Here is a 26303-nt window from a genome sequence, read left to right as displayed (position 1 = left end):
GGGTGGGGTGGGGAGGGAAGGGGACATGCCTCTGAGCACAGTGGGGAAGGGAGGAGGGAAAATGCTTGCCACCCCCAGGGTTTAAATCCTCTACTGCCGCTCCTACAGTGTTGTCTGTGTGCCCCTGTCGAGAAGATGGCAGAGGAGGTTGGGGGTGGAGGGGTGTAGCCATCCCTGTAGTACCAGTCACCTCATCCCGCTTTGTAAAATTCTGGATCCATTTCTGATTACAGTGGATAGATGCTCCCCCTTGCCCCCAACCTCACTACCAGAATAAACTCTTTGAAAGGGCAAAACAACATTTTAACAAAAATAGGTGAATGAATTGGAGTTGTCTATCCTCATTCAGACGTTAAATAGTTCTTTACAATGATTCTGGGCCCCCTCTCTTCATCAGTCCTTAAATTAGTTTTGTTTTCCTCATAGTCTACTCCAGTGGTGATGTTACCCTTCCCAGCTTAAATTCTGCAGAACTGTTTCTCATGTCTGTTTCCTATATTCAGCAGCAGCTTTCACACTTGTTTAGATAGGAGTGCTCGCATTAAATTATAATCAACAGTAAGAAAACTGAGAAAACAAATAAGCTTAGTCAGCTCTATAAACACGTTTTCAGATGCCCTGTTCGTCTTCTAAAAGATTGCTAATTCTTTACTGTAAACAGCTCTCTGTATAAGTTCATGTAACTAATAAGGAGTTGTTTCCACATCGCAGGCTGCATCAAGATACCACAGCCTGTATACAGCAGCTCGTACTCACACCCAGCTCAAAGGCTTTTCAGTCCGGTGGTTGAGACGGTTGACACTGGACTCGGGCCCTACTCTCTGTAGCTTCGGGGAGAAGTGTCAGTCATTTTGGGGCCATGAGACATTGTCAGCTTGCTGTAATCCCACCCCACTTCCATTTCCTCAAATTACAGTCAGCTTCCCCACTTAAGATATGTACACCAATTTTGGAGGGCTGATTTTAGTTTTTTGTTCAGCCCATTATAGTTGAGGACTAAATCGCTTTGTTGTCCCATTTGTTTTGGTCCATAGGAGATGCTGTTTGCTGAGCTTTATTAGTTTTTACATCAGAACCTGGAGGAGCTGGATCAAAACACTCTTTTCTCACATATTACGCACCCTCAGATAAAACACTTTCCTTGTGTGTGTTGTTTTGTTTTTGTTTTTTTAAAGATAGAATGTGGAAAAAGGAAATGGCAGCGGGGAGGGAAATGCCTTCCTCTGTAGTGGAGAGGCATGGCCCTCTTTCTCCGATCTCTCGGGCACATTTTAACAACCCTAGTGGCAGCAGGGCACTGACTGTCATTGTCCTTCTACTTTAACTGTGGCAGCTTAGGGCAGTGTTTCCCAACTGGTGTGCTGTCAGGCATGTCCGGGTGTGCCGTGGCATTTTGGCCTGGAGCCATGCTCCCTATCTGTGTTCACAGCAGCAGCAGGCGGGGGCATGGCTCCAGCCCAAAATGCCCCATCCCCACTCTGTCAGTATCTGGCTGGCCATGATGCATGCCCCCCCCGGCTCCGCATCCAGTGTGCTGTGGGGTGAAAAAGGTTGGGAAACACTGGGTTAGGGAGCTAAGCCAGCAGTGTGGGTTGTGACGGGATTGATTGTGCAGTTTTAGTATTAGGTTAGACAAGGATTTGTATGAAATGGTTTAGATAGGGATGATCTTGCCTCAGTGCCTTCTAGCTCTACTTTCGTGTGATTCAATTAAATTATTTTGTGTGTGTTTAGTAGTCTAGCCCTATCAAGAAATTACTGGTTTGTTTATAGTCGGCTCTGGACTGGTTTGTAGAAAGTGCCTTTCCCTAGACATTAGTATATCTTTCAGATGGATAGGAAGAAAACTCTGGGATTATCAACTGAGATGAAGAATATTTACATATAAAAGAATTTGCATCCGTCAGTGATCTGAGTCTTTATCAAAGAGATCCTGTTCCAGATAAGTGAATAAGAAAAGAGATGAGGGAGGTAGGAAAACCAGGAATGGAAGGAAAAGTCTCTGGGAGGGGAGAAGGAGATGGAGAGAAAGAACAGACACCCCTAAGTCTTGGGGAAAGAGGGAATGAGCCAAGGAGTCTGGAGGGTCGCCTGAGAAATCAGCAGGATTGCAAGCTGCTGGAAATAGGGAACATGGGGAAACTGCTTCAGGGTAGAAAGCAGCAGTGAGGTGTTTCTGGTTTTGTTTTTGTATGTGCCTCCAAAGCTAACAACCTTTTTTCTTTTTTTGCTTTTTCTGTCTGATGCAGTAATAAACCTGTTTTAGCTTTTCACTTTCCAGCTTGTTTGATGGTGAGAAGGGATCCTTATTAGCTGATTTAAAAAAAAAGAATCCAAAATTCTCTGATTAAAACCCCCCCCATGCACATTTTTCCATGATTAAAATGAAATGCCACTATATATACACACCTGTGTGTGTGTGTGTGTGTGTGTGTGTGTATGCATATACAGATATGAGTTGAACATAATGTTTTATTGATATATTTATCATTTTAAAGCAATCTGGAAGCCTACCAATGCCTCAATTATTATAATAAAGTAAAGTCTAAATACCTCTATTTTGGTTTTTTTTATCATGGAAAATCAGAGCTCCCCTTGCCCCCTTCACTTGCCAAGGTGCAGGTCCAGATGCAGCTTCCTTCCCCACCCCCACTGTTTTGTGGTGTTGAGCAGTCCTGATATGCCAGTGCACTGCCCCTGCCCCCCTCTCTCCCCCTCTTGGCAGCAGCTCCCCTCCTGCACCAGGCGGGTGTGTGGGGAATGGGTGTGTGTGTGTGACAGGGTGGGTGTGTGGGGCAGGGGGCACATGGCCATTAGCAACATGTCAGGATGTGTCAGGGGGCACGTGCCCTCCCAGATTTCTGCACCAACAGTGGGGCACAGGGCTGCAGCCTGGCCAGACCAGCATTGGGCAGGAGCTGCCTCCATGGCCCAGTGGACAAGCCCTGGTGCAGGAGGATGGAGCAGGGAGTCTCAGTGCTGCTGCCCTCTGCCTGCCACCACAGGGGGGTGCACAACTCTGCACCATCGCTGCTGGGAACCCTGGTCAGAGCCCTGAGGATATGCAGGGGGAGAGGACCTAGAGATCTGGGGTTATTGTAGTGCAAGACCAGGTTTTTTTACAGATGCATTTGGGGTAGAAATTTGGAGAAAATTTCTGACCATTAAAGCAATCAAGTTCTGGAACAGCTTTCCAATAGGAGCCGTAGGGGCAAAAAGAAGGGGGGCTGGGGATGCCTGAATTCATAGATTCATAGACATTAGGGCTGGAAGGGACCTTGGAAGATCGAGTCCAGCCCCCCGCCCAAAGGGCAGGAAGTCAGCTGGGGTCATAGGATCCCAGCAAGATAAGCATCCAATTTGTTGGAGCTTGATGAATTTGAGTTTAATGATATATCTATGTAGTGTTAGCCATAATAGACCAGGCTGACAAATCAGTGCTGGTATACTTCCAGTGCTTCAAATGAAGGCAGAAATGATGCTTTCTTTTTCTTTTCTTTTTTTTTAAGGTCCTTTTGTCAGCTTTAAACCCCTCTAAATTCTGCAGTGAAGAAGAAAAATCCTTAATTCATGCAGTACATTTTGCAGAATGAGACTTTATTGCAATTGTCATGGTAGGCAAGAGCTGTTGACAGATTATCTATAGATGGTCTTGGCCGTATTTTCTTGTGCTTGTAAAGTCTAGCTCTGAACTTGCTATCTATATTCTATAGCAGGGGTGTCAAAGATATGGCCTGTGGCCTGGCTCCAGCTTACAGTTGTATTATCCAGTCTGCAGGGCATCTGGAGGAGCTTGGAAATGAAGATAGGTCTCACTCTTTAATTCTGACATATGGGGCCACATAGGGGCAATTGAAAGGTGCATCAATCCCTGTGGCTCAGGAACCCACAGCAGTTAATGCTGCTGCCTCTTGCCTCACTGCTGGAGGTGGCTGGCTCTGGATCGCAGGGAAGGGGGGTGGTGTTGACATCTCTGCCATATAGGAAAAGTCAAACAGATTTATCAAAAATAACTTCCATATAGTTTTACAATCTTGCTTTTCTGTCTGTTTCAGGAACATGGACTCCATTTAATCCTGCAACTGTCAGGTCAATTCTGTGTAAGTGTAATTGTTTGATCTTTCTCGCTTGAAATATTTTTACAGTTTTAATTAGTTGTCTCCTAAGGCTTTCAAAGGCTGCACTTGATGACCTCATTTTAGGTTATCAGTACATTGAATATTCATTGTGTCATGAGACAGATTCTTTGTGGCTTCTGAAGCAGCTGTATTTTTACATAGGATAGTCACTGTTGTAAGTGGGCTTTTTCTTTAGTGAAAGGAAAAGCAAGCTTCAGTTCTTATCCTTCCACTTCACAAAAGCTATTCATTAGAATGAAATAGACCTACTGATACTTGATTTTTTTAAAAAAAGTACTGTTACATGTGCATGTATGTGATTGTCAAGGAAGCCTTTCAGCAACTGAGATGATGAATATCAGGAATGCAGAGAAGATCTAAGTTGCAGATTATTTTCCCATAATACTGAATTCCTTTTTAATACAAAATCATCAGTAGGTACAGTTTTAGCCGTTTTCTCCTAATTACAGATACCAAGTAAAAGAACTGACCTTATGCTTCCCAACAATGCCAGCATGGAGACTGTATATTGGAACCCATTCTCTGATTATTGAAATAATTCCTGATTATTTAGAAGATAGTAGTTATAGCGAGTTACAAGTAACTGCAACTTTGAAACCTGTTTCCCTTTTTTCTCTTTAAAAGCCAATCATAAATTTAAAAGAAAAATTCCTTTCTCATTTGTCTCTCTCCCCCTGTGCAGGAAACTGTAGTTAGCTGTGTTAGTCTGAAATCAAGTAAAAGCAGAGTAGCTTGTGTCTGCTTATATTATATAAGCAGTTTGCTTATACCTTTTGAATAGTTTATTATGCTGCTCTTCCAGGAGTCAGTTTTAGATTTTTGTAGCTCCTATTGCTATGTAGCTTCCCGGGGAAGAGCAAAATCTTTATTATTTTTATTAACTGATCCATTCAATGAAGTGGTTTCATTGTTGCACCATTCTATCTACCTAACTGAAAGCAGTGACTTCCCTGTCATGTTGTCTTGGTGATGTCACCTCTTCTTCTCCTGGTTGCTCCTGAAAACTATTGTTTCATTCAGGTCAGCACTGCTTTGACAAATCACTTCTTTTAATCTCATTTCATTACTTCCCTCACCTCTTTCCATACTTACTGTGTTTATTCAAACTAAAGATGGTAGCCCCCTCCCCAGGGTTAGATTCTATATAAGGAAAATTTATAAATGTTAACATTTTCCAGGTCTAAAATCTCATTATTGGAGGGTTGCCTTAAATTTGTTGCCCCCCTCCCCCTCTCACTGTTACAGCAGGGAAAGCAGTGGCTGGGGGTGGGGGAAGGAGTGTTAGCTGGCCCCTTTGCCTTCTGCCTCACTTCTACAGCTTTTCTCACCCCCCAGCTCCAGTCTCTGCCCCTTCCCCTCCTACCCCCCAAATTTTGGAATGCCTGTTTTGAACTAGTCGCTTGTAAGGTTTTTGCTTTTTGTGTCAAATGTATTAATGCTTCAAATATGTTCATTTCAGCCATGTTTGACAGGGAGAACAAAGGTGGTGTGAACTTCAATGAATTCACAGGAGTCTGGAAATATATCTCAGATTGGCAGAATGTCTTTCGAACGTATGATAGAGACAATTCTGGAATGATTGACAAAAATGAACTAAAGCAAGCACTAACAGGTTTTGGTAATTTATTTGTAATTATAGTTTGCTCTATAGTTGGTCTTTGCCAAGATGAGACTGAATCATTTTCAGGGATGTTATCACTTTGCCGGTTGAGACCAAAACGAAATAAAGTACGTATGAAAAATAAATCTGGTGGCATATGTTTGGCTATATAATGCTTCTAAAAAGATGGCTTATTTGAAAAATGGGAATTTGTCTGTTCCTCTTAAAGAGACTGGATCTTCTGATAAAATGTGTTGTAAGTGTGAAGTATGGTAATTCTTAAATGCTACACTTACTCTCATGAGCTTTGTTAAAATTATCAGGTGTTTGGCATCTCTCAACCAACTTCTTATCTGTAAATAATACATAATACAGATTAGGGCTGTGCGAAGCTTTGGTCCTTGATTTGGATGTATGCTTCTAGTTTTTCTAATTGTTCCATCATAGCATTCTGTATCACCTTGCAGTAACAACAGAAAATGGTCTATGAAAATAACAGCTTGGGTCACCCAGTTAAAGTACAGTTGCATTCACTTCCTGATTTGAGAAGAGAACATTGTTTATTCAACTCTCTTCAATTTAATGAAAATTAAAATGTTGCAAAATATGAGCACAGCACTAAATGCTTGTCTTTGTACTTTTAACCCCATAATTGTTTAATGGGAGTTGTTATATTAATTTCACAGAGCTTCCATTTTATTTCTTTGTGCCTTCGTATTGCCTGCATTTGGATACAGCATGTGTTTTCCTGTAAACATCCTATGTTTGAGCTTCTAATTAATCCATTTAACTGCTTATACATTTAATATTGATTTCTGTTCTGCAATGTAATTTAAACATGTCTCACACACTAATAACTTCAATACATACTACCTGGCATTGGCTATATAAATCTTGGTATCTTTTTTTCTAAGGATATCGACTGTCTGAACAATTCTATGATATCCTCATTCGGAAATTTGACCGACAAGGAAGAGGACAAGTTGCTTTTGATGACTTCATTCAGTGCTGCGTTGTTTTGCAGGTAATAGACTAGATGCATCAAATGTCTATATAAGAATCTAACCTGTATAGAAATTGTATATTTAAAAATGGGGCGGATAGGCAGACATGCTAGATTAGGAACTTAGTTTGTAAGTTTTAGGAATACTGTGCTATGAGTTCCTCTGTGCAGATAAGACTTGAAATGTTTGAACATGGATCTGAGTTATCTAGAGGCTCTGTGCAGCATTCTTCGCACATTTTACTCTAGTGGGTGTTTCCTTTCAGAGTCACCTTTTGGTTTATTATCAGTCATCCTGGTTTTTGTTAATCCATGTCACATCAATGCTAAGTGTTTTTAGAATTTGAACAGCGTGGAATAAATTGCACTTGGGGGTCTAATAGGTGGAATACAATTTGGTCCCAAATATGGCTTTTGTTGTGCTCTTATTCTCATCTTGTGACTGTCACTAAAAGAACAATTTTTCTGTCTAACTTTGTTGATACTCCTTTGATAAGTTGAAAGCAGTCTGGCTGCAGACAGAAGTGACATTTGTTGCCCAATCTGCCAAAGAAAGCAGTTTATAGCTGTAACCAAACACAAGTGTACAGCTGCAAACAGCTTCAAAAAAGGCTGATAGGGTGAAAACCTGACCCTCCCCATTGCATGAAGTATCAGATAAAGACATTTCAAAATGTAGCATCTTTGCAGTTTGTGCCTGTGGAGCTCCCAGCCTGTTGCTGTTTTCAGAATGGGAGGTGGGGAAAGGGAGCAGTGAGTTCAGTCTGGGGGTTTTTGCCCAGGCCAGGGAGGGGGGCCTCCAATTCACCCTTCAGCACCAGCTGGGGAGCCCCAAGAACAAGCTCCCTCTGTTGCCTTTCCCCCCCTCCCATCCTGAAAACAGCCAGCACTGGCAGAGAGCCCTGGCCATTGCTATGGGAACCTGGCTGCAGGCTCTGAGCCTGCAGCACGATTGCCCCTGCCCCCAACTAAGTGAACTTGTTTGGTTTGGGGTAAACTTGTAACACACTTTGCAAAAATCATTCCCAGTTACAGCTGGGAGCTGCACTTGTCTGCACCCTCTGTTTTCTAGAGCAGTTCTTCTCAAAGTGGTGGTCCGCGGACCAGTGCTAGTCTGCGAGCCACCAGTCTGCAGCGAGTTGCCAGGAAAGAAAGAAATATATTTTCAGAAGCATAACACGGATATGTCATAGCGCCACAGTTTGTACGTTCCAACACTCCAGGTGATGTCATGTTGTGCGAGGTGAGGAAAGAGAAAGAAATAGCCGGTTGTGTATTTGTGTAGTGCTGTTACATGCGGTTGCTGCCACTGGCTGAACCGGGCACCAGTTCCTGGCCCACTGGAAAAAATCAGATAGTTTGAGAAGCACTGATCTAAAGCAGGGGTTGGCAGCCTATAGCCTGTGGAACGTTTTGATCTGGCTTGCCAACATGGGACTTCAGCAGCCGTTGCTTTGTCTGGTAGGCAGCCATCCTGGTCAAGTCTTAAAGCATCTATTAATGCATCTAATTTGTTAATACACCCTTATCATTCAGACCAAACAGTGAGGAAACTGTAACCTTGTACATTAATTATTTTTCTAGGACTTTAGTGGAGTGATAGATGGAATGAAATCTGTCTCTAGATTTTTTCTTCTTGAGCCTTAGTTTCATTTGTAGCAGGAATTAAAATGAGATTTACCAGAGGACTGTTGAAATTGCAAAGGTTTCCATTACAACTTATATTTCTGATAGTGTTTCTGCTTTTTAGGCATTTTTAAAATTGAGAGGTACCATCTTGTATAAACTTGCTTTCTCACATACTTTCTAGCCTTAAAGTTTTCTTGTTCTTATCCTATCATTAAGATGCATGAACTACTACAGATTATCCTTGTAGAGGAGACAGTATCAAGTGAGATGCAGAAACTTGACAGGAAGCAATCTCAATCTCATCCTGTTTCGCTGAATCTTAGTACCCCCTTGTTGACTGTGGTGTTACCTTTCAGTCATTAGGTCAGAAACTAGATTGGGGTGGGCAAAATATGGCCTGAGAGCTAGATCCAGCCTACCAAGCACTTTCATCCGCCCTGTGGTGCCCCACCCCCCAACAAATTCTACCTTGCCCAGCCCTTCTGCCCACGAGGGTGGGAATGAGGTGCCCATGTGTTAACCCTCTCACAACATACCCTATTGTGTCTTGCTCCCACCCTTGTGGGTGGAAGGGCCCTGCCCAGCCAGCAGCCTCCAAGTGGGGCTGCCGCAGGTTTCTCTGGTGTCCTGCTTGCTGCAGGGATGGGGCTGCGAGCAGTGCGGAGCCCATGTCCAGGGTGGGCAACAGCCACATGGAGCTCATATGGGGTGTGAGGGAGGGTGGGAAGCTGTGGGGACTCCCCCACGCTTCCCCCATGGTGTGCAGTCCTAGCAGAAAGTGACAGTGGCAGCAGCAGGCAGGGGCAGTCTGGTCACTTGTGCTCAGCGCTGGTGCCCAGCGTGGGGCTGTGTTCACAGCAATGTGCAGCGCTGGCTGGAGCTGGGCACCAGCACACCTGCCTGCTGCTGTGCTGTGGGGGGTCCCCACACTCCCCACACACCTCCCAGCCACACCTCACCCAATATAAAAGACTAAGGATTTATTTTGATTTATTGTGAAATCACCTACGTACACTGCACAAACACAAATCATGACAAATATTTTTTGTAATAAAATTAAAATGTTATAGTAGGTGTTTGACTTTAAGTGTAGGATTTGGGGGTTTTCTTTTGGTTCTAAAATGGCAACCCTTCCCTCCCAAAAGGAGTATTTCTAGGGGGGCAAGGGGACTTCTAGTGGCAGTCAATGGTCAGGAGTTAAGGGTGGGATTTCTGGTCCCAAGATGGCAACCAGAAGGCAGGGCAGCTGTCAAGGGGCCATGCAGCCCTTGAAAGCTCACCAAATGTCATTAAGCTGTCTTCCACCTGAAATTATTCCCTGCCTCTGAATTAGATAGACCAAGAAAGAAGGCAAGATAAGCCCCTAATTCTCTTTGCTACTGCCCAGTCAATCCAACCTGTATAGCACAGGGGACAAAAAAGCATTAAAAAAAGCACTTCCTTATTTCTGGTAGCTGCCACCCTCACTCCACTACCTGTTTGCATAGAACGTAGAGCAATGTAGTCATGCCTCAGTTAACGTATCTAGGCTTTATTGCAATAAAGCCCAACATGATCCTCTGTGTCTAGGCTCTTTTCCCTTTAAGATTATTTTTGTCTGAAATATGATGTGTCCTTGTGGGTTTCCATGTTCTACCCTTCAGATAGAATTTTTTTTTTTTTTTTTTTAACAAGTGTGTTTTTCCTTATCACTAACCCTACAATGAAAATTGAGTTTGGGTTCATCCCCTGTGAAGTGGTAGTGAAGAGTCTTCTTGCAAAATCTCATCTGTTTCTGTCACTGCAGCTTCACTGTTGTCCTTGGGACTGCCTACACAGGTGTGACAAAAGTAAAATCTGATCTAGCAACTGGAGTCTGGTTGTTGATTATTACAGTCAGCCTCCCCTAGTTATGTTGGCCATGCAAGCCCAAATGAAATAAAAGGTAGAAAAAGCTATTTTTATAGTTAAGTAGATAAGCATGTAAGAATGTAGTTGGGTTTTTTTTAAATATAATCACACTTAAATATAGAACTTTAAAATGGAGTTTCAGTTTTCAAATTGGCCCCGTGAATGTGCTTAACAGTCACCTTAGTATGGAATATGTCATGCTAGCAATAATGCTGGATAAAAAATAGGAGGGTGATAATTGATGCATGGCTGTTTACAGAAAAATGTGACGGAGCCCATAACTAACCAAGGTTGTAACAGAGAAAGTGTATGTTTGCAAGACAGTCTGGTGCACAGATGTCCCATTCTTTTATTTTTCAGTTTGGTGTCTGAGAGGATCTTATTCATTTAATACAAGAGTAATTCTGCCCTTTTACTGCTTAGCAATTATGTACTAAAGCTTTGATGGTAGACACAACTACCTGAAATTTAGAGGCTACAAGATGTAATTAGACATGGTACAGTGTGTCACAACAGGGTGAAAAAGCTGGAGCCATGTATAGGGAGAGCAACCTTTGTATGAGAATTTAGATTCACTTGCATTGTCCTGAGGGCTCAATATATATACACATACATACACCATTTAAGAATACCTTCCTGTAATGTAGTCTGTGTTTCTTTACAGAGATTGACTGATATATTCAGGCGCTATGATACTGATCAAGATGGCTGGATTCAGGTGTCTTATGAACAGTATCTTTCTATGGTCTTCAGTATTGTATGATAGTGACAACATGAGAATATCACTGGCTGTTACTAATGAGAAGACTGGAGTTGCCAAGTTATCCCTTGAATGATTATTGTTGTATCATAACTGTACATGACTTGCTTCACACCCTGAAATTGTAAGCGTCATCACTTTAAGAATCTGTACTCTGACTATTTCATTTTATATTCTGCTATCAGCAGTGGCCATATCACCTTTCTATCACAAGCTTTAAATTATGCAATGCCATAACCTTTCTCCTCAAGTAGTGTGCATGGGGAAACAAAATTACTTTATAGACATGCCAAATTAAAATAATGCTTGTTAGTAAAAGTGATGTAAAGGTCAGACACAATTTGCACAACATAATTTGCATGTGCCTTACACTTTTATAAGGATTTAATGTATTAATTTTTAATACAGAATTTAAAACTATTACAAACCAACTTTGCTGTTGCGTCTAGTTTTTCATGAAAGGATTATTTCTGTAAAAGGTATTATCAGCTCTAAACTGGTAGATTGCTGTCGTTTGAATTGCATTGTATATTACAAAATTATGCTACGTTAATGTATCTAAGCAGTATGTGTAAAGCAGACTCTGCTCGGCTCTGTTCTGCTTTTCTGTAGCTGGGGCTTGGGTACTCCTGCAACTGGAGGCACCCTCCAGCAGGGCTGGGAGGGTGGTACAGGGCTGTGGCTTAGCAGCAAGGGGCCTGGACCTGTGTTGTGGTGAGCTAAAGGAGGCAGAGGGAGCTCTGATTTTCTATGATAAACCCAAAATCAAATACTAAAGTCAAATACTCTGTACTTTATTTTATTATAGGGATTGAGGTACTGGTAGGTATCCAAATTGATATATTTACAATTTTAAAACGATTTGGATACCTACCTCAAAAAAAAATATAGTGGCACTTCATTTTATTTAAGAATGGATTTTTTTTAATCAGAGAATTCGAGATGTTTGTTTAAAACCAGAGAAAGCCAGGATCCCCAAGTCACTTGATGATGAGTTGTTAGAAGTACAGGGTTTGCCTTTAAGTAAAGCTATACTTGACCTTCCCCTCCAGGAAAAAAAAAATCCTGCTTGAACAGTTACAACATGTGTATGAGGAAAAAAGTGGACAGAGTTATACTTAACAATTAAACAAGTAAAGTTGTTTCATGCATAGCTAGCTAATATATCCTTTCAGCCAGTGTATCTTCTTCATTGTATTTAATCTCTTCTGCCTGTGGCTACTGTTTTCCCTTAGTAGTTCTAGTTCTCTACTGCTGCTTTTTCTTGCTTCCTGCTAGTAGTTTTCACTGAGGGACCCGATTTCAAAAGGACCAGACAAAGTCTGCCACATCACTTATCTCTGAAGTGACACTACATCATTAGGGCAGGGAGGGCACAGTCTAGGAGCAGATTCAAAGGGGCTGAGAAGAGCAAAGGATGCTAGCCTCTTGTTTTAACTAGCGCAGGAAAAAAAGCCACAACCATGGAAGACTGAAAAAAATAAGAATTCTTTTCTTGAGAAATTTTTATTTTCTCTACAAATTTGGAATTTCAGTTACTTGACACTTTTTGTGAACAAGTGTGGTGGTACTAACACTGAAAACCTACTGAAATTATTTTTACCAATCCACTTGCAGATGATAAGCCACTAGTTCCAGTGATAGCCAAAATAAGGGTTATTTTTTCTGTACACTTCCCTGTACAGGTATCTGGCATAACTACTTACCCCAAACTATTAAGGCAACACAAAATTATGCAATTACAAAATAAGGGGAAAGTAAGATACCAGAGTAGTTTTCCTACAAACAAAGTTTCCTGGAGGAACAGCTGAGAGCAAAGTTTACATACACGTGAAAGTATGCTAAGATGTACGCACACCAGACGAAGTTCTTGAATACCCTACTAAAGGTTAAGAGACTGTAATATGATCTTTCATGGAAGTATATGGTAAAGTTCACTTAGCCCCAGAAAAGAAATACCTCCAAGAAGTTTACTTGATTGGTTATGGACACAGTATGATTTTGCCAAGAGGCAACACACAAAGATGGACAGTTGTAATATAAGCCCTTACCTCTTAAAGCTAATTGTATGGTAGTGTATAAACCGTCCTCTCAATTTTTAGCGCTGGCATCTAAAGCTTTGAGTTTTAAAGGGGTTAGGCATTCATAATTCCACATGAAGTCAGTAAGAATTCAGCAGCTTATGAGCAAAAGGAAGAGAGCAAGCGCCTTCTCTCTTTTACAGTGAAAAAGTCTGATTCCCTGCAAGTTCCAATTTTTGGTTTTAAGAATGAACAAATGAACTTTTATGCTGGTGTGGCCCACTAATGGTCTCGACTCCCATTTCTTACTGAGATGGGTTTGAATTAACATGAGGCCTAGAACAACTCATTTCATTCTGATGAATTTAATTCTGCACATTTCCTTATTTGTGTCTTTACTCTTTAAAGAGTAAATTGTTCAAGTACATTTTAAATTTCCCCCGCACAACTAGGAAAGCTCTACAGTTTCTTAAATTTAATAGCCCATTTAAAGTCCTCAACAGGTAAAAGTTTGCTTTTTTGCTAGAGACCATCCATCATGTTCCAAAGAGCAATTAAAATATTTTTAGCAATGGACTTATTACTATAAACAGCTTTAAATTAGAAGATATGGTCTTCAACTTGTAAGTGAAGGAAAAGAGAAAAACTTCAATATTTCCATGCAATGGATCTCTATTTTTGGTAAATGCTCTTCTTAAATAGATAACATACAGAGGTCTTTTTGGAGGAGGCTGATAAAGATTGTGCGCAGAGACTAACGAACAGCTCTTTCAGGGAAAGTAGAAAAGAAAGTAATGCTGTACTTACCTCTGCTAAATCACAATATTTTTGTTCCAGCTGCTTTTAAATATACTGCCAACTTAAACCCTGTCCCCCTTCAACCAAAATGGGGGGCAGGGGGAAAGAAATCAAGAAATTTGAAATTTTTTTTTAAACTGAACAAAGAAAACAAAAAAGCCTCAGATATGAAGAATCTTGAATGCTCTTTTCATCTTTCCAAACCAGCTGCTGTGGCATCTTCTTAATTTATGTTTCTAGTTTCAACCAGCATATTGACTAAGGTTTCAATATTGATTTCTAGTGAGGGAGGGGGAAAAAAAAAACAACTTAAGTCATCAGCTCGTTTTTTGTTAATTTTACACAAGTTTATAACTGAAAGCATGTTAAAAATTGAAGCTTTAACAGCTAATTTTAGCAGAATCAAATTGTTTGCATTATCATCAAAACGATGGTGATACAATAGTGGCGTGCATTCAGTTATTCTTGAAATTATTTTAGGAAAGCATTTCATGAAAGAATATTTTTCTGCTACTTAAAACACTTCAAGATATACACACACTTTTTCCTGTGAAAAATACCAGTTCAAATACTGTACATTTATCAAAAGAATCTCAAAACAGCAACCTCCATTTTTTCATTTTTAGTAGTATAGAATTCATTTGAATCCTATTACTCCTTTATGTATTTTTCACACATCTGAGTTATCACTTATCACCATCTTCTGTGTAGAGGACTGTACAACTCCATGTTTTTAATAAGTGTGTCAGGACATTGGTGCTCTAGCAGCCATCCTGATGATACAACCTCCCTGAACCGGAGCATGTTGGCTGGATTATGAAATTTACAACAGCAACCTGACCCAGGACAAGTCTTCCTGTTTACCTTAGGTAAGACATTTTCCCATTTCACTGAGAGTCACTCAACCACAGATATAGCTAGTGATCAGGACAATTTCTTTAGAGTAATATTTAGTGCCACTCCCCTGGTCTGCTCGTGTAGGAAACCAGAACTTTACTAGTGCCAAATATCTTACTTTGAAGTACTGGATAATATGGAGTCAGCCGCTTAAAAACACTAGTCATTGTAGGCATGTCTTCTCTCTCAGATCTATCCACAATGTTGGGAGAAAGACTGGAACTATCTCCATCAAAGTTTAGTTCTGACTCTCTACTTGGCTGATAATCCCTGTACAAATTGCTGCCAGAAAAGGAGTAATCACATGAGCTTGAGTTAGTCCTGAAGCGTGATTGCTGATACCTGGATTTCTGGTAACTGGATTCTTGTGCCCAGTTAGAACCACCTCCTAAAGAAAAAGCAGAATTTGTTGAAGCATGGCTGTAGTAAGGGGAAGAGTCTTTTACAGCACAGTTCTCTGAATATCCTCTAGGTGGTGATAATGGGTACATCACAGAGGAATTGGAATACGACGATCCCTCATCAGGAAAATTCCTTATACTCCTGAATGTTTCTCGATTTCTCCAATTTGTACTTTCAGTACCAAAGGTCATTCTGTCAGGTATTTGCGATTCGTTTCCTTCGGCATCATTACAGTAGCGTTTTCTTGAATAAGCACTCGTTGAATACATGGAGTTGTTGGAAGGATTGCCTCCAGTTGAAGTGGATGGGAAAACAGATTGATCTACCTTCTTCATCCATTCACTGATTCCAGTAGCAAAGCCTCCAGTTTCAAGGGCAAGAGAGTTACTGAGTGCAGACATGCTCGCAGAATCATTAGCTCTGTGTCCATAAGCAGATGATCCACCACTTGTTTTGTAACTGTATGAACTGGAAGGTGTCAGTGAAGTGTTTGCAGAATAGTGTGATGTAAACTTTGCCTGTTCAGATCTTTGGGGTGAAAAGCCTTGGTTCCAGTTGGCATTTCCTGAAAAGGTATAACACAGATGAACTATGAAGACACCATTAGAAAATGACCATGAAGTAAATCCATTATGGAAGAACCAGTTTTCTTGAAGTGAAAAGCTTTTTTCCTCCTATTTTCTACCTTCGAACTCCTAAGCCCTGACTTGGCTCTCAAGTGGCTACAGATCTCCATTCTGCACCTACATAGAAGAGTACGCTTGTTGCAGAGCAAGGCAGAACTGCAACTGTTAATGCAGCACCTCGCACTTTATCATCTTCAAAGCAATTCAGTAGTTTAACATTTTATGTACTAAAATAAAGGGAATATGCATTTTTTCACAGCGGCTTTTAAAACTCGTTACAAGCTCCTTATTTTCTGCCTCACTATCAGGTGCTGAATGTGTACTTACTAGGTAGGCAAAACATTAAGCAACATTTACCAGCTGTTGCTTTTTCATATGTTTTGAAAAGGCAGCTAAAATTAAAGAATAAAGCAAGAAAAGTGGGTGAATAAAACTGACTCAAACCAAATCAAATCACTACAAATTACAATAATTTGAATTGCATGCACACTAGCTACATACAAGCAAGATAAGCACTTTTCCCAGCTCTTTGAAATTCTTAGTTATGTTCCTGCACCTATCACACTTTCTTGTGATGCAACTGTTTCAGTTGGGCAAGGGGGTGTGCTTTTCATTTTTATTCCTAGGTGAGCAATGGGAGTGCTTTCCCTAAGAAGATAACCTGACACACAATAAATTAAGAAACAACCAACTAACCTCAAAAAATCACAAACACCTGTGAAATAAGTTGTAACTGGATAAGCAACCTAAGTTTACCAGCTAACAGTAATGTGCCCAGAAGGATACCAGACATTTAAGCATCCTATAAATTAAATAAGTGAAATTATTTGAAGAAGATACCTAAAGTGAAGAACAATTGCCCATTTCTCAGAACACGGCATTTAGAAATGGGTGCCTAAGACAGATTTCACATACACAGTGATTTCAAACCAACTGTAGACACACAAGCTAGCTTTAATAAAAAGTAGCTGAAGTATTTTTAAGGAGGCTACTTGTGGCAGCCCAGAGTTCAAGATAAGGCCAATTTACTCTGCTTATAGTTTAATGTTAGCTTGAGTAGTTCTATAATGTACATCTGTGTCTGCAGAAATAACTTAAGTAAAGTTTCTTTTCCTCAAGTTTTTAGGTCATAGAACTCCAAAACTTGAGGAACAATTATTATGATGCAATTATTATTAATTTTATTTGGAGCAGTTATTAGGGTGAAAAACTAAGACTGCCCTAATTACAGGGCTTCCTACAATCTGCTTCTTAAATGCGTCTACAGAGGCCTAAACATTTAGGGGTAGGATTCCCACAAGTTTCATGTTGGCCTCACTGCTCCCAAAGTCAGGAGTGAAATTTCAACTTGTGTTAATATTTAAAATCTAATGACAAAGATTAAAAGGAGCATTTTGTCTTGCATTCTGTTCCTATGAATGCATCAGAGTTCTGCTCCAAGTGGAAAACAGAACAAGTATATTTTTCTAACAAAATTTAGGTCTTTATGTACAACAAAAACTCAGTGCTAGCTCACTTTTGGAAATGCCCTTGACAACAATTCACCTTTAAGGTTGTCTCACAGTTGTTTTTCTTGGTTTTACGGATTAATCTGTTGTCACAATTCTTTTGAGAAATCTGCTAGTCTTTTAATCTCAGAGAAAAAAATTGAGAATACGCATCTTAATGTACCCTTTAGTGGTTCCAGTAAATTTATTTTTCTGCACTGCAGAATATTGTAGATGATCCCTTCACTAAAGACACTGCACTTAAACCAGGATGATATCAACTCTAGAATGTCTGCTGATTGCAACTGCATTGTTATGTGTACTCAAGTGCAATGTAGACAGGTGGGCTCTCCAAGGGAGTGTCTACATGAGATGTTTACTGTGGAGTACACTAATTAGCTCTGCAGTAAATGTCTAGTATCTACGTGTGCCGCCCTATCAGGCCACAGGAAAGTAATTAACTCCATAGCAGTGCACCTACAGACACTGTCATGGCTGGCTGGGGCACAAGAGTACTTCAGTGTGGGGGCTGCCTGTTGGCTAGCCCTTCACTGGGGCCCTCTTGTACCCTGGCCAGCCCCTCTGCAGCATGTTGAGCTGAGGCAGAGCAGCCCCAGGCTGGCAGGCTGACCCACTGGGGCCCCTGCCAGCTGGGGCTGTTCCGACCCAGCGTAAATGTGCTCTGGTCCCAGGCATACTTTTAAATGGCACACCTGGGAACAAATTCTGGTGCGATATGCACCCGAGTTTATTGTGGCATACTAATAGTACGTACAGAGGTACTCAGATGGTCAGAATTTATATCATTAAGGCTTTAAGAGATCAAATACAAATACTCTATACCAAACCATAAGACAAACTGGAAGCAAGTCCAAATTAGAGAACACCTCCAGAAATACAGCATTCTAGCAGAGAAGTACCATGATTTGGTATTAAATAACCTGCACTATGACTTCAAATCTGCTTAAAAATATTTTTCACCAAAAGACACTCTGCGAAGTACCTGAGTTGCCTTGGTAATTTCCGTATGGCTTCTGTTTTTGGCTGCCTTTTCCTGCTACAAGCTGATCGTAGGATATTGACATCAAGGGCCTCAGGCTGCTAACATAATTGACCTAAAAGAGTAAAAAGGCAAAAAACCCTCAGTCTCTTCTAAAATTTTGACTTAATGTTTCAAAAATAGCAATTATTACTGTCTTGGTAGAATGCCAAATTTTCATTAGCAATACTATTTTAGGTGAGAGTAAATCAACCCACACATCCACAAGTTAGGCTCACAAGTCCAGAGACGTAAGAGGGCCAAAAAACACCCATATATTTTTAGGACACAAAGCTGTTTCAAGACAATGGGATAAGTTCTTTTCCTGGTTTGCCTATGATGTCTAAGCCAATCTGTGGGAAGAGCAAATGAAGTCAGTATACCTATAAAGTTTAGAACAGCTCAGCAGGTTGGAAAATATATGCTCCTCTCCTAGCAAAAAGTGTGGATGCATGCACTATGTTGACCTCTGCACAGCAAATTTGGGAAGCAGAGGAGATGCACGTTTTCTTGCTTTCTCTACTGGAAAACTAGAGAATCTGAAAGGCCAAAAAAAAAAAGTCGCTCAATTTTGCTTACGTATGACCATCTTTAGTGCATCTATCACCTCTCTGAACTATGTAGTTGCTCCAATAAAGGAGCATCAAAAAACAACTTTACTTCTTGTACCAGCTTGAGCCTTATTTAACCAAAAAAGATGGAATGAAGAAAAGAGAGTATCTCCAAATTCCAAGAGACTAGTTTCTGTGCCCCTTGACACTGTCATATGTCAGATGTAATAGAGTGGCACATACATATAGGAACACACATCTCCAGCAAAAGAATGGATGTAAGCAAGTTTTAATTTTAGATCATTTGGTATTTCTTATTATAATAGTTAACCAAACTTAAGTAGGTGTTTACCATATACCTGCTTGTCAAAATGTGCCAAGTGTCAGCAAGATGAAAATAACCAGGATAATCACTTCAGTCAGCAATAATTCATTCTGGTTTTGGCAGTCCTAACTTCCCTCCCAAATCTTATAATTTTTATTTCATCTCCCATTTTTCTTCTGTTCTCAAGATTCTTCATAATGTATTATGAAGCCAAACTGGCCAGGTTACAACAGAAAGGCAAATGCATGGAGAAAATAGAACAGATGGAATGAAAAGGAAAAAAAAAAATGACAGGGGAAAAAAAGGAAGAAGTCATGTTCATTTTTTTAAAATTGTGTCAGAATTGCTGTGAATGGAAGGTGTGGGTTAAAAAAAGTCAGTGGAAAGTCCCTGCAATAGAACAATAGAATACAAAACTGGCCATCAAGACAGTATTATATTACTTACAGCTGCTTTCTTTTCACAAAAAGCTCTTAAAGCTTCTGTCAGATTCTGTGTAATACTAACTACTTGAGTTGCTTCTGAGTCTGAGGTGATCCGAAAAGTTTCCTGTCAAAAGTTAAAGAATCATATGCTCAACAAACTGAAAAGTCATCTTAAGCTGTTTTGCATTTCTGTAAAGAAAAAGCTATGTTGAAACTTTTTACTCTTAAATGCCAGGCTAATGCAATTCTACAGACCAATTTTTGTGCTCAACTTTAAAAAAAAAGAAGATTTTTTTTAAATCCTACAATCCCCTTGAAAGAAGTCTCAAACATTAGGAAGACTAAAGCAAATTCTTATAAAAAATATTTTTACATCATCACTGGTATATCCTTCCCCTTTAGCACAAGTTGCTTTTTAAAATTATTTTATGTAGAGAGTGTTTACTGAAGTTTTACTAAAGATTAATAACTTCCTGTTTATGGACCCAATGCATTCATTTAACACAATAAATGAAGCTGTATACTCAGAACAGACCACCATCCACAAAGTGGCCACAAACAGAAGAGAATAAAAGTTTACTATATAAAAGAATTACCCGTAATCTTCTATTGCCTTACATACTTCAGGCAGAGGCACAGATATTCTGTTGTGAATGGTAGTGGATAGTGTTAAGTTTATACCTTAACTCAGGAATGGGCAAAATATGACTGGTGGGCTGGATCCAGCCCGCCAAGGCATTCTGTCCAGCCTGAAGACAGCGCTTGCCCTCATCGCACCTAGGCATGGAGGGCAACCTGGGCTATGGCACGTGGCTGGTCATACAGCAGGGCTGGAGTGGCATGGCATGGCATGGCAGCAGGACTCCATGTCCCAGCAGTCCCTGCAGTAGCAGCTCCTTCTGGACCTGGCCCTGCTGCCCAGGCACCCCAGCCTGTCCACCCCGCACCCACTGCCAGGGGTGCCCAACAGAGCAGGTGGGCAGCATCTCCACAGAGACCAGCCAGGACCCACCTGGGCAGGATATTTGGCCAGATGGATAAGATGAGGCTGTGGATGGGTGGGGAGCAGCATCTGGGAGCAGGATGGGCACGTGAGGCCAGGAATCAGGATCAGGTTCAGCAGGCAAGGGTGTCTGGGGAGTGGATCGTGATTCTGCCCCAGGTCCTGGCCCCATGTCATCACTGCCCTATGATTCTGATCTCTGGCCCCACTCACATGTCCTTGCTCCTGGACACCACTTCCTGCCTGCCTGTGGCCCCATCTCATCCACCTGGCAGCAGGCCCTGCCTGTGTGCAGGGCTGTCCCAACGCGGGTGAGGGTGGGGTGTGAATTGGGGCAACTGCCCTGGGCCCCACAGAGCTGAGCAGAGCAGTGGCAGAGCGGTGGCTCCATGTCCAGCCACTTGCTACTCCCGCCACTGATGGCAGCGGCAGCTTCTTCGGGTCTGGGGCCCCACATGGGCTGATATGCCCCAGGCCCTGCACTCCGCTCAGGTCAGCTCTGCTGCCCGAGTCCCAGCTTGTTTGCATGGAGACCCCAGGACAGCTGGGCAGTGACAGTGCAGGGTCAGGGCCCAATGCAGAGACAATTTGCTACTGCAAGCCCCTGCCCATGGAACTGGTGCCCATCACAGGGACATGCAGGGAGCAGACAGCAGCTCTCCCCAGCCCCATGCTGTCACAACCCTACAATCCCGACTGCAGCCCCAAACGCCTGCTCCCAGCCTGCCCGTGGTCCCATCTCATCCAGCTGGTGGAGCACAGGGGCCACTTAGGGAGTTTTGGTGAGCTGTTGTGGGCTGGGGAGGAGTGCTGCTGACCAGGCCTGCAACAGCTCACCAAAACTCCTTCAACTGCCTTCTGTCCAAAATAATTGTGCACCCCTGCCTTGACCATAGAAACATTCATGAAAAAGTATTAAGACATTCTATGAAATAAATTAAGCCCGTAGTAAGGAAAAGCCAAGGCATTACACTGTTCCCACTTGTAGTTTTTTGGAACTTGGTGTATAGAAGCCTCATTCCCCTCATTTGTCAGTTTTCAAGCTCCAGAAAAAAAAAAATCTTCAACTACTGCAAATTCCAGCAAGACACACCAATGTGGATTTGCAAAAGCTGCTGAGTAGAGAATAATGATTAATAAAAACACGCACTGAAATCCAAGTACCAAATCTTACACGTTGGCAAAACTGTAGATGGTTTAGTATACTCCCACAGATAATGTAAAATCTCAGTCCTGCAGGTAATGGAAACACGTGTAGGTCAAGAGCTGGCTATTATGACTTGGTTTTATCCATTTTGGCAACCTTCATAGTGAAAAGGCTTTAGATGGCCTTAGTGAAAAAAGTCTTTGGAACTTTTTGTTTAATATCACAAAATAGTCTTGAAATTTAGCAAGCTATTAATTTACAAATGGTAAGTAAAAACCCTTTTGGCCCTTTAAAAATAGCATCACATAGCCTCCCCAAGATGATCTTATTATGAGAAATGAAAGCAAACGGGACCAACCAAAAAACCTGAGCAAAAATATATATATAAGGGCCCCCCCATACTCCTGTGGGACGTTCCACCTGCCCCAGCATCACAGTGATCACAAGCCGTGCGTGGTGCCTCAAGGTATGTAGAAAAACATTTAAAGCTGTGTCTATGGGTCAATCACTGATTCTCTGAATCAGCATCGAAGCTTCAGATTGGTTTGAATTGAATCAGGGACAGTGATCCGAATCAATGAATCAAATCACTGTCCCCAATTTGAGCCGAATCCGAATTGAATACAGCCCGCTTTGCACACCCCAATAGATATCTAACTGGCACTACTGTGAAGGGCTTAAGATTTAACCCTGTTTTGTCCAGGGTCTTATCTAAAATACTCTGCAAGAAAAACAACTATTTAACTGCTAAAGCTAGAACTCTGCAATAAGAAGCAGAGGTGAAGCTCTATTTATTTGAACTCCGGCAATCCCAAATGTAAGCTAAGTAATGCACAGCATTACAGGCAACAGGAAAAAGAAACAGCTCATACTGTAGCAGCCCTTTGCTCTTCAAATGATGCATCAAATACAATCTGAAGAAGTGCTGATTTGCAAAGTAATAACTGATCAAATTCATTTGTACTCTTTGTAGTGTCCCCCTGCCACATTCATGCATTTTACCTTTGGTTTCTCAACAGTGTAAAGCCTTCCAAATCTTGACAAAGTGGACTCTGTATACATACCAAGAATTGTAGGGCTCTTTCTTTCCAAACCGGATCATTCTATGACAGAAAAAAACCCCAACACATCAAGGGTTGAATACTACAATACTTGATATACATTTCTGCAATATTAAAATGTTTAATTTTTTTTCAATAATATAGCAACTTTTCAGAAAATGTGTGCTAGTTTACAGAAGTCATATTATAATCTTAAACCCTTCTTATGCAAGATATTGCAGCAAAATGGGAATATTTCCATTTGGCACAACAATAAGTTTAAACTTAAAAGACAGACATTAATGCCTAAATTTATATCTAAAACCCCTCCCTTTTAGTAGTTACCTTTTCAATCTCATACTGGCCACAAAGAAGGGTATTTTTAACTGTTAAATATTATATAATTTAAATAAAATGTTAAACAACTGTTTAAAAGTTAACACCATTTTTTTTTTTTTTTTTAGAAGTGAAACACTAAACAGTACTTCATCTGAGGGCAAAGCACCAAAATGCAGAGATGCCTTAAAAACTGGTCAAACTGTTCTTATAAGCAAGCATAGTGAGGTTGAATTTAAGGCTTATACAAAGCCAGAAGGCTACACTGGGTTATGCTCAAAGGATGTCATCTGACCTCATGGGCATTTAATAAAAAACACTCGTTCCATCTATTAGGCATATGTAAGTAGCATCTGACCATCTATGACTGAAAACCTTTTATATCTTGGTCTTCAGTTTTAGACATTTAATTTCACTGGTATGGATAATAATGATTAAGTTACAATGATACGGAACCAAACACAGCAAGGTAATTAGTTGGCCTGAGATCATGCACCATGTCAAGCTTCATAAATAACGCTCTGGGGAAAGGGATGTGTAAAGTGTTGATTCCTGGTTTGCCATGTTCCCTTGCAGGAGTGACACTACAGACTTTCAACCTTGCTGCATCCCCTGGCAACTGCCACCCCAAATCTTGTGGTGATTTAACCCCTTCAGTGACAGCCTTCTTGCCAGGTCTTGCTTAACCCCATCCTCTCTTGGTACCACCTAGCTAGAAAATTCCAAATAAAGGCAAATAATATCTCCAGTGAAACAATGACTGCTCACCCCAGCACTGTGCTCTTTCTGTGGAACACCAACCCACAGCAACATCCTTAGAGAGGCAGTGTCAGACTCAGAATTGTTTCGTGGGCCATATTTCCTGTTATGCAGATGCCTGCCAGCCACATGCTCTGGCTGCAGTAGACTCTGTCTGGCTCTTGCAAGGGCTGCAGCAACTATAACAAGAAGGCTCATCACCACAGCCAGAGCTGCTGCTGCAAAATGGGGAGGTATCCACACTGCCTCTGCTGCAACTCACCCCCAACGCCAAGCGCTGCTAAAGTCTGCGGTCACTGGTAATGGAGAATGTTAAAATTTGGTAGTGCCTGCAGCAGGTGCCATGTCAACACCTACCCGTGCAGCAATATGAGGCTAACAAGGGAATGCAAATCCTACAAGTGGTTGAGATTCCTGTTCCCACTCCTGCATTCTGTTCCAAGGAAAAGAAAGCTGGCTGGATGACCCATCTCCATGGGCCATATGTTTGACCTCATCACCTTAGAGGCCCTTAAAAAAAATTAACCAACTACATGTGTACTAGCTCTCTTAACTGTTCATGTTTGGCTGGTCCAAGGTCTCCTGGCTTCAAAAGGGTGTGCTACACTGACTACAGGATAGTCAGTACATCTTTGACTGCATCAAAATGGCATCAAGAGAATTAAAAAAGGCAAGAGCTGTTGGTGTCAACTGCTTTTCAGAGCATTCAGGGTTCAGCATTGAGAAAGAACTTGCTTTTTGATCTTTCTTCTATTCCAAGACCAAAAGGATTCAGTACAGAAGGCCTTTAGAATGACTCCCCTTTGGCCTGGGCTCCAAGAACAAATTCTCCTGCACAAGATTGATCTGGAAAGGTCTCTGGATCACCCTGAACTTGAGACAGAGATTCCAAAACAAGGAACATCTGCGATTACATTCCCCTTCTACAAAATATTTTTTTCCTCTTCTTGAAAGACATTAGCTATTGTCTGCTATTAGTTACTGCAGATTAGTTGGTTTCTTACAACGTGTTAATAAAATGAGAACTGGATCTAAAACTATATATAGACATTTAGCAAATAAGCAAGCACTTTTATATCTACAGCATAAACACACTTGCAGGATTATCAAAACATACCTCAGGCTTATAACTGGTTTCCCACCTTAAATAAAAAGAACATTTACAATAACTAAGCAGCAGGGTAGAGGCTGAAGTTTAATTTATAGCATCTAGCACAAAGGTTAAGTCACAAGTTGACCTGACTTGCTTCCATAAGATATGCTGCATCAGAAGTACCAAAGAGCTCTAGGATTTAGGGCCAAAACGAGGAACAAGGGAATCCAGAAACATTTTCCCTTACTCTGAGACAGATTATATTGGCTGACCTTTACAGGTCAGCCAAAGGAAAAGGCCAAAAATGAAGGCATTTTTTTCTCCTATTGGAGCAATACTACAACATTCTTCAGCTAACAGGGAATGAGGTTGAATGTGGTTCACATTGAGATTTGAACTGCGATTTCTCTATAAACAAGTGCATCGTCCTACTATTGAAGTATTTAACTAGCACGATATTTCAGAAAGACATACAAGCACAAAAAGAAGAAACAAATCATATTTGAATCTATATGGTGAGGGAAGGCAAAGATAAATTTACACAAGAAAAAAACCCAGTGCAGACAACTATGAAGATGCAGAATTTCCAACAAATAGTAGATTTGGAGATAAAAAATAAGAATTAAACCAGATCTACTACTTGTATATCACTACACCTGTTATAATCATTAAATGGATTGCTGATGTAATTTATTCCCTACCTTGCTTTCTTCTTTGATGATGCTAAAGTAGTTTAGAGAAAACAGCAATTAGCATAATATGACCAGTGTTTTTTGTTTTTTACAGTGATGTCAAAACTGCACATGCACTGTTTCTCTTTAGCCTACAGTATTAGAACATGGAAGATGGAATAGCCAGAGACCTCTTCTAAGTTCCGTTACAATTCAAAGCCCAAATTGCTGAGACATGAAAAAGTAGGACAATCATGGGACCCACACTAACTACAATACCTACAAGAACAAATACTGTAAGATAAGCATCTCTCGAGTGTGCCTCGGTATGGATCCCAATGGCATGTAGCATTCTCTCCCTTCCTGCCCTCCCCTCCCCTCCCATCCCCTCCCCCATGCCAGGGGTCATTTTCCGGCACTGGCATCCACCGTCCCCCAGAGCCTCACCCTCCCTGGCTGGCTCTCCGCAGCAGCCCCAGCCCAGCCCCAAACCCGTGGTAAGGTGGACATTGAGCGAAGCCAGCCTCGGCTGCACTGCCAGGCCAGAGGGAACAGAGTACCTAGGACACTTGCGCCCACCCCACCCTGGGATGAGTCGGTGGCTCCTCGAGAACCACAGTGCCAGGGAGCTGATCTTTGCATAGGGCAAGAACAGGCTACAG

The 26303-nt window shown here is 41.3% G+C and overlaps 2 protein-coding genes across 4 annotated transcripts in view; one reads left to right on the top strand and one right to left on the bottom strand.

Annotated features, from left to right (window-relative positions):
- The window catches only part of PDCD6 (programmed cell death 6), a 26871-nt gene extending 15421 nt beyond the window's left edge, over positions 1-11450 (top strand). The window contains exons 3-6 of one of the 2 annotated variants that reach the window (XM_019509176.1): positions 4056-4100; positions 5599-5757; positions 6654-6763; positions 10926-11450. In XM_019509176.1, coding sequence (XP_019364721.1) covers positions 4056-4100; positions 5599-5757; positions 6654-6763; positions 10926-11024 — 413 coding nt within the window. In that variant the 3' untranslated portion in view covers positions 11025-11450. The remainder of the gene's footprint in view (positions 1-4055; positions 4101-5598; positions 5758-6653; positions 6764-10925) is intronic. The other variant, XM_019509177.1, reaches the window with a different exon arrangement.
- A 1052-nt stretch (positions 11451-12502) lies between these two features.
- Positions 12503-26303, bottom strand: part of LOC109291933 (zinc finger protein 385B-like) — a 54210-nt gene continuing 40409 nt past the window's right edge. The window contains exons 9-14 of one of the 2 annotated variants that reach the window (XM_019509174.1): positions 25672-25693; positions 24995-25019; positions 22807-22845; positions 19615-19716; positions 18256-18367; positions 12503-15704 (exon numbers count right to left, since the gene is read on the bottom strand). In XM_019509174.1, the coding sequence (XP_019364719.1) occupies positions 14791-15704; positions 18256-18367; positions 19615-19716; positions 22807-22845; positions 24995-25019; positions 25672-25693 (1214 nt within the window). In that variant the 3' untranslated portion in view covers positions 12503-14790. The remainder of the gene's footprint in view (positions 15705-18255; positions 18368-19614; positions 19717-22806; positions 22846-24994; positions 25020-25671; positions 25694-26303) is intronic. The other variant, XM_019509175.1, reaches the window with a different exon arrangement.

This window comes from Gavialis gangeticus, unplaced genomic scaffold (genome assembly GCF_001723915.1).
Source record: "Gavialis gangeticus isolate Ggan-Ray unplaced genomic scaffold, GavGan_comp1, whole genome shotgun sequence".
In the NCBI taxonomy this organism is placed as follows: Eukaryota; Metazoa; Chordata; order Crocodylia; family Gavialidae; genus Gavialis; species Gavialis gangeticus.
This window is presented reverse-complemented; position numbering and strand designations above follow the sequence as displayed.